Source organism: Oryza glaberrima, chromosome 3 (genome assembly GCF_000147395.1).
Source record: "Oryza glaberrima chromosome 3, OglaRS2, whole genome shotgun sequence".
Taxonomy (NCBI): domain Eukaryota; kingdom Viridiplantae; phylum Streptophyta; class Magnoliopsida; order Poales; family Poaceae; genus Oryza; species Oryza glaberrima.
In genome coordinates this window covers 26,296,870-26,311,536 of record NC_068328.1, presented here as the reverse complement: position 1 = coordinate 26,311,536, position 14,667 = coordinate 26,296,870, and the positions used below count along the sequence as shown (strand labels likewise).

Genomic DNA, 14,667 nt, shown 5'->3' with positions numbered 1-14,667 from the left:
TCTCGGTGCGTCCCACTTGGAGATGAAGCTGCTCTTATCTCAGTGTGCTTGAAATAGTATATTGATATCCTATAAGTTTGCCAAACAATATTGGTTGTAATAAGTAGATAAGTACGAACTCCCTTATATTGTAAGGTTGTATGGCTTGCTAGTCATTAGAGTATGTACTATTAACATATGTAAACGTCATACTATGTATTTGATGTTTTAATTATTGTATGTATGTATATATATTGGATAAAGAATTCTTAATCAAGTAATTCTTCTTTCATTATAGATGTCTATGGATATCGCTCCGATTGGAGAGGAATTATGTCTTGTGGACAGTGGTACCACAAACTCTATACTTAGGGAGATCAAATACTTTCAAACTTTCAAAAAGAGAGAAGGCAAAGTTTTGACTATCGCTGGGCGTGATACTGTGATAGTTGGCTCAGGACGAGCAATTATTACACTCCCAATGGGTACACAAATTACAATCGAGGATGCTTTATTGTATCCTGATTCAACCTGTACCCTATTAAGTTATAGAGATATCCGTCAAAATGGGTTCCATATTGAAACCCATATGGATAATCGAGAAGAATTACTTCTCTTAACCAAACAAAACGGATATGGCAAACGCATTTGCGAGAAAATTCCATCTCTCACATCGGAATTGTACTATACATACATTAAGCCCATTGCACATGTTGCGTACAAAGTAATTTTTCAAAATGTTGATGCATTCCACACTTGGCATGATCGACTTGGGCACCCCGGTATCGGGATGATGAGAAAAATTATTGGCAACTCTATTGGTCATCATTTGATCACTGACAAATTTCCCAAATCCTCTGATTTCGTATGCACTGCATGTGCTACTGGGAAACTGATTTTGAGACCATCTTATCTCAAAATTAGAGCCGAACCACTTCAATTCCTTGAATGCATTCAAGGAGATATCTGTGGCCCTATTGTGCCAAGATCTGGACCGTTCAGGTACTTTATGGTTTTGATTGACGCATCTACTAGATGGTCTCATGTGTGTCTTCTATCGACACGAAACCATGCCTTTGCCAAACTAATGTCTCAAATTATAAGGCTGAAGGCAAATTACCCTAAACATAGGATTCAATCAATCCGTATGGACAATGATGCCGAATTTACATCTCATGCTTTCAATGATTATTGTATGGCATTGGGAATTCAGGTTCAGCACTCTGTTCCATATGTTCACACACAAAATGGTTTGGCTGAATCATTGATCAAAAGAATTAAGCTTATTGCTTGACCATTATTGATGAATTGCAAATTACCTTCGTCGTGTTGGGGTCATACAGTTCTGCACGCTGCTGACCTTGTGCAACTACGACCAATTGCATATCATGAAACTTCCCCAATGCAGTTAGTACGTGGAAATCCTCTAAGTATTTCCCATTTGCGTAAGTTCGGTTGTGCTGTATACATACCGATCTCACCACCACAGCGTACCGCTATGGGCCCACACAGGAAAGTGGGGATCTATGTGGGATTCAAATCTCCGTCGATCATAAAGTATTTAGAACCCTTAACAGGTGATCTATTTACTGCCTAGTTCGCTGACTCTATTTTTGATGAGGAACATTTCCCAGCATTAGGGGGAGACTTCAAGTACCAGAAAGAATGCCAGGAAATTGATTGGGATGCCCAAGGTATTCCCGCCTCAGACCCACGTACTACTGAAACTGAACTTCAAGTTCAGAAAATTATACATTTGCAAAGACTTGCAAATAACCTGCCAGATGCATTTACCAATTATAAAGGTGTGACTAAATCTTTCATTCCCGCTCAGAATGTGCCAGAAAGAGTGGAGGTACTAAATAAAAGCACTCAACTTCCGCTCACTAAAAAGAGAGGAAGAAGTATGGCCACTCAGCGAGAAACAATTGCTAATAAGCAAAGAAAGACGGTAAATGCAAACCAACCTTTAGTTGGCACACACCAAATTGATACTATATATCAAGCAGATCGTGATAGTCTGCAACCTAGCTCGGTGGTGCACAATGTTGAGACTAGGAATTCAGAAGACCATAGACACATTGTTTTGGGAAATCACGATGAGTCTATACGGGTTGATGAAATTGCCATCAACTACTCTGAAACTGGAGAATCTTTTGATAGAAGAGCTACAATTGTCGACACTAATTTTTCTGAACAAATTGCTGATTGCCTCCAAGTTGATCCAGAACCTAGGTCTATAAAAGAGTGCCAAAAGCGCTCTGACTGGAACAAATGGAAGGATGCACTTGACGCAGAGTTAGCCTCGCTTTACAAAAGAGATGTATTCTCGGCTGTAATGCCTACTCCTCGTGGTATCTTTCCCATGGGATACAAATGGGTTTTCGTCCGGAAACGGAACGAAAACAACGAGGTGGTGAGATATAAAGCAAGGCTTGTAGCACAAGGTTTTACGCAAAAACCTGGCGTTGATTTCAACGAAACTTACTCTCCAGTTATGAGTGGTATAACTTTCCGATATTTAATATCATTGGCAGTACAAAATCTTCTATTTATACAGTTGATGGACGTAGTGACAGCATATCTTTATGGGTCACTTGATTCTGATATTTACATGAAGGTTCCTGACGGAATCGACATCCCGAATCAGAAGGTAAATCGTAACATGTATTGTGTTAAGTTGCAGAAGTCACTTTATGGCTTAAAACAATCGGGCAGGATGTGGTACAACCGATTAAGTGAATTCCTTTCACTAAAGGGATACACTAAAAATGATGATTGCCCGTGCGTCTTTATCAAAAAGTCCCCCACAGGATTTTATATTATCTCGGTATATGTCGATGATCTCAACATCATTGGCAATACACAAGATATTAATGAAGCACATCATCATTTAAAGACGGAATTTGAGATGAAGGATTTGGGTCAAACCAAATTTTGCTTAGGTCTACAACTTGAGCATTTACCTTCTGGAATCCTTGTGCACCAAAGTGCATATACTCAGAAAATTTTGGAGAAATTTAATATGGACAAGTCATATCCTTCCAAAACCCCTATGGTGGTTCGATCTCTAGACGTGGAGAAAGATCCATTTCGACCAAAGGAAGATGGTGAGGATGTGCTTGGACCTGACTTTCCATATCTTAGTGCTATTGGCGCACTTATGTACCGTGCAAATAGTACGAGGCCGGATATTGCTTTCTCGGTAAATCTATTAGCAAGATACAGCGCTGCTCCTAGCAAACTCCATTGGACTGGAGTTAAGAATGTCTTTCGATATCTTAATGGTACAAGAGATATTGGACTTTTCTTTAAAAAGAACCAGGATTCGACTTTAATTGGGTATACTGATGCTGGCTATCTATCTGATCCCCACAACGCCAGATCACAAACAGGATTCGTATTTTTACAAGGTGGAACTGCTATTTCATGGAAGTCTTCTAAACAGACTCTGGTAGCTACTTCCACAAATCATTCTGAAATAATTGCATTATATGAGGCATCACGTGAATGTGTATGGCTTCGCAGAATGGTTAACCACATATTAACATCTTGTGGTATTGGTTCATTGGAATCACCTACCATTATCTATAAAGATAATGTCGCTTGTATTCTTCAGATGGAAACTGGTTATATTAAGAGCAACATCACTAAGCATATTGCTCCTAAATTATTTTATCCTCATGAGCTTCAGCAACATGGAGAGATAAACATCTTGCAAACTAAGTCATGTGATAATCTTGCTGATTTATTCACAAAATCTCTACCATACTCCACATTTTTTAAATGTGTCGAAGGAATCGGTATGAGAGGCCTTAAAAATTAGCAGGATTCAGGGGGAGTATCTTCCTCTGGAAAATAACCTATTTTCGTCATATTATACTCTTTTCCCTTTGTATGAGTTCTACCCTTTAGGTTTTCCCATCCAAAGATTTTAACGAGTTAATATCAACATAAGTTATATGTCTTATCATTTGGCTTTTCCCCACTGGGTTTTTTACTAAATGATAATTGTAGACATTATACTATTTTAGATCATACTATGAGCTTTACTTATAGATCTAAAATAGTCAATAATATATATCACGGTTCTCTCCTTATTTTTCCCACTGGGTTTTCGAGGTGTTTTACGTGATGTATTTAACTATAATTATTTTTAAGATTATCTTTACAGATATCTAGAACAGTGAAAGTGCAATGATCAAAGCTGGATTCGATCAAGGGGGAGTGTTATGAAATATTTGGGTGATCTCATCCATCTATATGGATAGAGTAGCAATTAATTCTGGGACACGACGGTTGGTCGTGCCCCACACCTCTTCTCGCCTCACGGCGATTCTAGCAACGGACGCGATGGTTCCCAAACCATCGCGTCTCCTGTTGCCACCCCTTCCCCATCTACATATTGTACCGCATTGATCAATAAAGAATCCGCTCATTCATTCCCTACATTCTTGTGTGCAATTCTCTCTCGCTCAATCAATCTTATTCGCATCCAATAATATGCACGCTGATCAGATATATCTGGAGCACAATCCGAGCCTGCTAGCACAACTGATTAAGATAGTTAGTATATTAGTTTATTTGAATTAATCTACTATAATTTCGTACATATATTCGGCGGGTATGTAATATTTTATATATGCTTATTGTATTTTTCGTATCAATAGTTTACTATATTTACGACGTAAAGCATATTTATATACAATATTGATTTACGGTACCGGAGGCAGGGTGGGTCAACCGACCCCGTTACGACCCGTGTCGTCCCACCTCCAAGATCTCTTACCCATTATAGTAGTCATGGGTCAACAAAATTAGATAAATCAAGGTGTGGATGACCTAACAAATTAGTACGTCTCTTTAAAACGCACGCATAACACAAACTATAATCAAGGTAGTTATACGATTAAATTATAAATACAACGTAGGTTGTATTTTGATTGCTCTAGTTGAGCGAATATCTTCGTTCTTCATATCGGCAACATATCATATATACACAGGCCCTCACGTGTACACACGTGCACACCAACTAAAAAATGTCATCAAAAAATCTAGAAAAAATCATACACATACTTTCAATTGTATTACACCTAGGGTTAAAATCTTAACGTCAAATTCATTATATTTTAGCCGTAACAAAAAAACAAAAAATCTGACAGTTTTAAGGTTGCAATTTTGTCAGAATTTTATCTTTTTTGTTATTCTCTATGTAGAATGAATTTGAAGATGCGACTTTGCACGTAGATGTAATACTATTGAAAGTACATGTATGAATTTTCCTAGAATTTTTTGTAATAATTTTTAATTGATGTACATGATGTGTACACGCAAGGGCCTGTGTGCATAGGATCGCTCCCCTTCATATCACCTATATATTTTAAACTGCGTCCGCCACCCCGTTGCAGCGAGGGCACGTGGCAGTCAGAACTTGGCAAGGCAGCGGGGGCCGGGGGCATGGCGCTGTGGAACAACAGCGCCACCCTATGCAGCGGACTAGTGACACTGATACAGAAGTCGCTGTCGAGTGAGACGACGCGTGTGAGCGGAAATGCAGACAGGTCGGTGCACGTGGCGAGTCGTATGTGACAGGATGTCATCCAAGCGTGTTGTGCAGCTCGGTTTGGTTAGGTGTAAGGTGTCGATTTTGCTAAGCGTGATTTTTTTTCTCTGATATTTGATGTTTTTTTGGCCGTAGAGGCATGCACCAAGATTAGTGCACGAAATTATAGTACTATATACTAAAATTATATTATTAAATTCAGTTGATATGACATATAAGTGCACTGTAATTTTAGTAAAAATATTTTGTAAGTAAATATGTATTTGTTATTTTAATTAAAATATAAAATTACAGCCATATATAACTAAAATTACATTTGTAAATTCAATTGATATGACATGTAAGTGCACTGTAATTTTGATAAAAATATCGTAAGTAAATATGTATTTGTTATTTTTTTTAGTCCGTTGGATGTAAATCGAACGGTAGAAAAACTGTAGATGATTTTTTTTTTTAGAAATCACCTGACAAATGAATAGGCAGTTCCGTAAAGTGTTGCACAAACAGGCACTGCCAAGCCCATGGCGGCAGTCCACGAAAGGAAAAAGTACACCGAAGGTCCCTCAACTTGTCATCGGGATACAAAACATCCTCGAACCACAAAAGCAAATATACGGGGTCCCTTAACTATATAAAATCGGTCACAATAGATCCCTCGGTGGTTTTGATCCCGGTTTTATCTGTCGTGTCTGCTGAGTCAGCGTGGGACCCACGTGGGCCCCACATGTCAGCCTGTCCAGTCAGCCTCTCTTTCTTTCCCCTCTTCTCTCCCTTCTCTTTCTCTCTCTCATTCTTCTCTCTAGGGCTCTAGGCAGGTCGGCGCCGCCGGCCGACGGGTGGGGAGGAGACCGACGGTGCGAGGTGGGAGACGAGGTCCGGCGGTCGGCAACGTGGCGGCGGTGGCGGCGGAGACGACGCGGGAGCAGGGGAGCAAGGCGGCGGCGAGATGTCCATGGTGAGGTACTGGAGGCAGAGCTTTGTCGGGGTGGGGAGCGGGTCGACGGCGGCGGACGGCGGGCCCAGGATCGCGTCACGGCCCCACGCCGGCGCCAACGCCGGCGTTGCCCGCCCGTGCGCGTTCTCCCTGTTGACGGTCGTTAGCGATCAGTTTCGACCGTCAATATTACCAAAATAGAGGAGAATTAGTTATGCTTGCAATGCATATTTATGTTAGAATAATAATATTCTACTAGTATTAGGTTTACTAACCTTTTGCAGTGAATGACCATAAAGTGGAGGAGAATCGACATATATCAAACCAGACGATAAATCAATTGGACGATGTCGAGAATTAGACTTATATATGAATGGGCCAAGAACTCAGAAATGACACAACCAATTGGGCCAAAATTTACAAGTCTGCGGAGAAGAGAAGTCCAGGAGGCCGCCAGCCGAAGATGGGTCGGGATGGCCCAACCCATGGTTTGGCTGAACCAGGGGATACGGCCGAACCCATCCTAGCGCCGTTGGATGCAGGGTTGCGGCTGGACGGTGTGGATTAGCTCCCAATGACAGTTGGAGGGTATTTCCGACCATTCCAACCGTCACAACCGTCATTGGGAGGCTACATAAACCCCTCACTCTCTCCATTTCAACACACACCTCAAGCAAAGCTCTCTTATATCCTCTCAAGTTTAGTTTAGTGTTCTTAAGCTAGTGGAGTAGGAATAGAGTAGAAATCGGAGTCCGGAAGCCTTCGGAAGAGTTCGGGTATGGCTCTAGTAGCTCTCCTCTCCTTTTTTTGTAAGCTTTGTACTTTTATTAGAATACTCTTCTTTATACATTTATGGTATTGAAATACTTTCCGAGTATATGAATGCCAACTTTACATTATGTTCATGTTATATTGATTATACTGCTAGCTTATCTAGTAGATGCATCGGTACGGGTATAATGTTTGCTTATGCAATTACTATATGTCATGACGATGATATTAGAGGTTTAGGCGTGGTGTCTAGATTACGGGATATCGTTATTTAGGGTTATATGCTACGGATGAGAGGTGGGCCACTGATGGTGATAGCTCAGTATGGGTATTCCTCCGCGCGTGTATATAGCCCTAAGTGAATTTCCTGAGTAGGGTACTCCTCCGTATTTAGCCTCGGTTGTATGGTCATGACGGCCTGTCGTAAGGAACTCGGCAGTCAGGGGTGGCTTCTCGAAGTACCAGAGGGCATCGGATAGAGGGTATTAGCTAGTTAATCAGATAACTAGAATGTATGTATATTATGTATACTAGAAGTATAGGAATAGATTCTCTTTCTATTTTCTTTCCACTTAGCTTAGATATTTTAGTATGAGAATGAGGAGCTCCCTGCTTGTGTGTCACTCTACCCTTTGATTTATCTTAATCCCTGCTTAGACTATGATTATTACAAGTAACATATAAATTATTAGTCCGGTTCTCTCTACTATGATCTTCCCACGGGATTAAATAAATACGATACCCTTGGAATACTCTCGGGTGAAATGCTACAATGGTATATCCGTGCGCTTGTGGATTAACTTTGTAACCATAATATACCAGGAGTATTTCTGCACCCTTGCTGGGAATTATATTTCTAATAATGTCGTTAAGAAATACCAACACTCCCCCACTGCGTCATGAACAGCAACACGCCGAGGGCCGAGGGCCGATGCGGCGGCGGTGGCGTCACCGATGGTTGCCGTCGAGGCGGTCCGGGAGAGGCGGCAGAGGAAGGGGAGATCGAGGATGACGACGCCGTATCGACGGCATGTCCCGCTTCTCCCTCCCGGGAGAGGTCGTAGGTAGAAGACAGCAATGGCATGGAAGGCTTGGCCATCTTGAGGGGAGCCATGGCGACAGTGATCTGCTTGGCCGTGCCGTTGTAATCGACCCACACTTGCATAGCCTTGCCGTGGCTCGCCAGCGTCAGGTTATGGAAGCCATGGTCACCGGAGTTGCCGCTGTCGTCGTAGTAGACGGCGCTGGTGATGTCGACGCCGACATGGTTGCCATCGATGTCGCGGAACTTGTTGTTCTAGTCGATGTCGAGCTCAACGCCGACGAGGTGGTTCGTGGCGTCGCCGTTGCTGATGTCGTTGAAGAGGCCGATGTACTGGCTGGCGATGAAGAAGACGATGCCGTGGCCGCAGGCGTCAGCGTCGGGGCATAGAATGGAGGTCAAAGAGAGTGCGTGAGCCAGGAGGCCGCCAGGGCATAGAACTCTACTTATCATTACTCATCCGGAACCCCTTCTATACACGAGATATGATTCCATATAAGACATGGTATGTGGTAGGTCTACCGAGCTTAATCAACTACTATTAGGTATGTGGTATCCATAACCATGACACGGTCAGACCGCCGGTCCGGTCCGGTTCTAATAACTATGCTCACTACATCGTCATTTGTTTTTTGTTTTATTTTTCATAGTGCATTATATGAAATGACAATTAGGGGAAAGGAAAATCTGTCTTTACTGTTCAGTAGCTTATTTCACATATTTCATATAACCAGCTAGGCAGCTACTAAACTTTGGATATTTATACACTGTGCAGAAAGAAATTGTTTGCCCAACATTTAGCCAGTTTGAATTCTGGTGTGTCCTACTATTTGTTATTTCATATACTCGATTGTTCAGCCCTAAATGATATCACTAATTTTTTTCCTACATTTTGTTGAGGAGAAGATACCTTGATCCATGTGATGCTGCTGACAAGCTACAAGGATTAATGCCGATACATTTATTTCTTCTTTTGTATGACTGAACAAGCTATATTTGTTTCTTCTTTTGTGGTCGGATGATATAACAGCTTCTATTTATGTTGTAACTGTAAGATTATGTTGTAGATTTAAAAATGTATTGTTTCTATTTATGGAAGAAATCGGTTCTTTTGATATTCATTTTTCACTTATGTGATTTCAAGCTCCTAATCCTATATACATATAGTTCATCCCCACTAAATGTAGTTAATGTTATATATTTCTCTCTTCTCTTATTAAGTCACATCACCTCAATTATTTCTAGCCTTTAGATGATAAATCTATGGTCCAAATTGTCTCCTCTTTCTTCTCTCTTAAAAACATGCAATCTCAATTATTTTTAGACTTAAAATTGTATTAAATTGTTTTAGTTTTGTTATTCAAATTGCATCTTATTCGTACATATTATGCAACTTAATTTTCCGCAGCAACGTGACGGTATTCATCTAGTAATATATACTCCCTCCGTTTCTAAATATTTGACGCCGTTGATTTTTTTAAATATGTTTGACCGTTCGTCTTATTTAAAAATTTTAAGTTATTATTATTAATTCTTTTTCTATCGTTTGATTCATTGTTAAATATACTTATATGTATACATATAATTTTACATATTTCACAAACGTTTTTTAATAAAGCGAACGGTCAAACATGTGCTAAAAAGTCAACGGTGTCAAATATTTAGAAACGAAGGGAGTACATGAGTAACCAATTATTATCGTTCCTATGCATGCGTTACCTTGCACCTATTAAATCCAAACAAACATTGTCGTGCGCCGCCAGGATCGGTTTCTATAGTAAAATGTGATATAGTACCCTGTCTAACCTACCGTACACGCAAGGTTATTGTTTGTACAGTAAACCACAGCAAGCTACTGCAGTTGAGTCAAGACACTGCTGTAACAGTGTCTCTTTGTTGTAACAGAAGAAGAGGATATGCATCCAAGCTGTAACATCAATTTATTCGGTTCTTTGGAGAGCTGTAAGATGACATCATAAATTATGTGCTTTCAGAAAGCTCCCCTATCCAGCAGGGAGTGTACACAAAAGACGCATACATCTCATGAACTTCCGAATGATAACATTCTGGGAACGTTTTTCCCAAGTATTGAATCTTTGAGCTATTGAAATGATAAGCCAATCCTCTCTCCATTTGTCGGTTCAGAAATATAACCTCTTTGTAGGGATGAAATCCAAGGATTGAAAAAAATGTATCGCGATGTTCGTCATTCATATTTTCAATGTCAAGAATGCTATCATTGTCAGAGTCCCACTCAAATTTATTTATTGGTACTATCACGTTTCTGATGCTATTTCCATTACGATCTTCATAGGAGGCAGCTTCAAAATGCTTGCACTCTTCGTTATAATCTTCATTTATGTAACCTTTATAATGGGCATCAATGTCATTCTGGTCATAATTTTCACAATAGTCAAAATAGTGCAGTGTCCAGGGTCCATCATTTTGTCCATATTTGTCATGCCTTTTCAGTAGAAAGCTAATGTTCTTGTCATGCTTCAATTCCCACATTTTCTGACCACATGACTCGTTGAGAAACCAAATTCGTAGTCGTTGGTCCCTATCCATTAATGCATAGTGCACCCCATTCTTCGATCTCCCGAAAAAATGTGATTTATATTCAGATACTTCCGTAGTTATAGGCAGCATAATGACCTGATATGTCTTGTCAGATAAGGATATTCTGCAAAAGTAAGCGACGCTGTGGACACCATCAGATCACCAAGCAATCTTTAAATGGAGAAAGAAAGCAATTATAATGCTAAGAGTGGATAGCCACTTACCTCATGACAAAATCTGCTTCACAATGTACATAAAGTGCTCCCTGCCAATAGACTCCATTGAAATGATCGTATGGAAAAGACAATGCCATGTCGGCAACTGTACCGGCAGCCTCACCCTCCCGTACATACGATCTCTTTTCCCATTCTCTGGTCCTTGACGAAAACACATTCAACACGCTTGGTGACGGTGGCCATTGCGAGGTGTCATCCATAGGATCAAGCTCGTCGTGATATCTATCAAGTGCACATGGGATTTGGAAAATTTCGTAGTGCGATGATATGGTAGGGTCATACATGAGATAGTTACTAAGCTGGCAGACGCCCTTAATCTCGGTGCATGGAGGTGGGGGCTCAGGGAAAGGCGCCCATTGTCGGGTAGCGGGGTTAGCTACGCCACCCCAGAGTAGAAGAAGGCCGTTGCAGTGATCCTCCACGCGGTTCGCATTGGGCGTGTAGTCGGTGAACATGCCAGAGATGATGGGGCGCGTCGAGGGGCGGGAGAAGAACACCGAATGCCGTTCATCATGAAAGTTGAAGTAGATGCCGCCGAGCGAGAGCGGGAGGAGATCCTCGTGGAGAAGGCGACGGCTGTCGATGATGGCTTGCCATGCCTTGCAGACACAACGGGACGCGGCGAGCCAACGCGGCGTGAGGCGGCCGAGGATTTCGGCGAGCAGGTCGTCTGGTAGGAGCTGCGTTGCGTCGTCCTGCTTTTCCATCTCTCTCTGCTCTGGCCGTTCCTGATCTGTTCTTTGGTGGTGTTCGGTGTGTTCCGTGATTAATTTTATAGAGGATATGGCATCCGATTCCGTCTGTGTTCTCAACTCCGACCCCGAGTAGGAGAGTGCGGCTGTTCTCTTGCGTTGCCGCGAAGCGGAAGAGGCAACCAACTTCAAAAAAAAAAAAAAAAAAAAAAAAAAAACACGAATCATATACCGGAGAGTCCGAGTAGTAGGCGACACGGAGTTAAGACTTAAGCGCCTCTTTCTATGGTTCTCAGACAGAAAGGAGAGCAGAGAGCACATTGACGACGACGCAACCCTTCCTCCGCCGAGACGAGTAGGCGACTAGCGATTTGCGTCTATAATCAACCGTCGTCGCTAGCACCGACCACTGTTCCCCGGCCGGCAGGCCGCTTCGTCAGAACAGCCGCCGCGGCTCCGCAACTGCAAGACACGTTGACTACTCGCTGATCTGCTCATCGGCCTGTGAAATATCTAGGAGGTAACCAGCAGCAGCAACAGCTCGTTGCCAAATGACCATTGACATATGTTGTGAGTGACATACACATTTGGCTTAATCAAGTTTATTTATATTCCTTGTGGGAGGTTCTCAGCTTGGACGAAGCAGCCGTCGTGCGTGTTGCCTTGCACACCCGCGACAACAAATCAGTGAGATTTAGATTTGTTTGAATAAATCTGGTGCTTTTCTAGTTATGTTTGTACTTTATATTTATGCTAGAAAAAATATCCGTGCGTTGCAATTGGTGAAAGCTATTTTAATCTTATTATTATTATATTGTTTAGTTATGGTGAAACTCACTCTAAGAATTTGCTTGGATTTTTTTTCCTAGAAAAAAATTACAAGTTATACACCAAATTCAATTATTATGGGGCCTTTTACAGTGCATTTTACTACTGGGTGTAGTAGTGTAGTAGAAACTAAATCCGACCCTTCATTTGTTTGGGTATTTTAGGGCTTTTAAAAATGCTTATTAGGGTATTTTTGACTTTCAACTCTAATTTCAACTATAGAAGGGTATTGCTCGTAATCTTGGCGTTGCAATTATCCTAATCGACGGATCATGGCAAGGTCACCGCGCCGCCGGCTGCTTCATCACCGGTTCATATAACTTCTCACCGGTGTGGCGTCTTAACCTTCTCACTGGTGTCTTGAACAGGAGTAATGCTCGATCAATTTATTTTTAGGAATCCTCCATCAATTTAGACGGCACATGTGTATATGCATATACTAATTTGAAGAAAGAGCAGCGATGCATTCCAACCATGTTTGCATTCATGCAATTAGGGATCGGCGAACCGTCCTTCTCTCCGGATTAGAAGCAACAAAATCAACAGAAAAAAACAAAAAACCCGCATGAACACTTGCACGTTCATCACTAGGACAGGCCCACCTACAGTCTGAGAAAACCAAGAGATGGCGTAAAAAATAGAGTAGATTAGAAAAAAAAACTTAACCGGTAATTAACACATGCGAAATTACTTCTTTACCATGCAAAATTTTCTAAATCTACCCTTGGGGAAATAATACTATCCATAATACTCAGTGTAGTAGTGGCGGATATGATCCGTTGGATGCAACGGATGGATGATCCATATTTACCCGAGGGTACAGTAAAAAAATCCATTATTATAGTTATACAACAAATTCAATTCACAGGTTGAGCGGTTTGACTGGTTCAGTTGCTAGTCAAACAGTCAAATAAAAGTATCTCAACAACGCATGATAACTAGGACGGACGAAAATTTTATACAATTATGGTGAGTACGGAATCATCTTCAATTTTTATAATAGGTAAAAATATGAGTTCAGATGTTAAATATTCTTTTTCAATTTTTTGCATATCCTTGACATCATTTTTGTTGAGAGAAAAGCAAAAAAAAAAAAGGACAAGTGAATAAATTGAGAGAATAAAAATGGGGCAATGAAGAAGAAATTGTTGGATGATATTGGTATTGATACCATGGTCAATAACTTTTCATCCAGAAATATAGGAAGAAAATTTAAGATATTATATCTATCAAAAATCATATAAATACTGATTCTAGATGGATTTAAGGTTTGTAACTAATTTGTTTTATGTTAAGACCCATGTTTTTAGTTTGGAATAAGACTATTTTGCCTCCCTCGTATCGTGTTATTGATTGAATCACATCCCTCATTTACGAGATCGAGTATAGCGCATCCTCTGTCTTCCAAAACCGGTAAATATAGACTCCTTGGTGGTTTCAAAAGTGGTTTTTGCATGTAGGGCCCACATGTCAATGAGATGTGGAAAACCATATACAGTGGTCCCAAATGTCAGGGAGCATGGAAAAAAGGATGTAGGGCCGACCACCTCTCAGCAATCCGGCATTGGCGGCTGAGTTCGCGCATCTCTCCGCCCTACACGCGTGCCGTTCACGCAGCGCCAGATGCGGCGTCGTACCGGCGAGCTGACACGCGCGAAGAGGCGATGCGTGGTGGCGACTAGGCCTCGGTGCGGAAGGTGAGGAAGGAATACTGAGAGTTCGCGGACACGGCGGTGGCACCGCGGAGTTCTCGCGAGGTGGTGGAGGACAAACCGAGCTCCTCCCCGCGCACGCGTCGCGGCCGGCCAGCGACCGCTCCTCCCACGCGCGCCGTGGCCGGCGAGCCCTCCCCGCCCTCGCGACCGGCTAGCGAGACCTCCAGCGCGCGCGACCTGCCGGCGTCGAAGGTCAGCGAGCTCCTTCCCGCGTGCGCGGCGCGGCCGGCGAGCCCTCCCGCGCGTGCAACCGGCCGGCATCGAGACCAGCGAGCTCCTCCCCGCGTGCGTGACTGGCCAGCTTGCCCTCCTAGTGGGTGCACCGCGGCCGGCGACCCCTCCCGCGTG

General features: G+C 42.1%; 1 protein-coding gene across 1 annotated transcript; it reads right to left on the bottom strand.

The window, feature by feature from the left end:
* Positions 1 to 11,068: 11,068 nt before the first annotated feature.
* On the bottom strand, positions 11,069 to 11,876 carry LOC127768889 (putative F-box protein At5g52610). Its single transcript, XM_052294556.1, has one exon. The coding sequence runs from the start codon at positions 11,789 to 11,791 to the stop codon at positions 11,069 to 11,071; it is 723 nt and encodes a 240-aa protein (XP_052150516.1). The 5' UTR covers positions 11,792 to 11,876.
* Between the last annotated feature and the right edge of the window lie 2,791 nt (positions 11,877 to 14,667).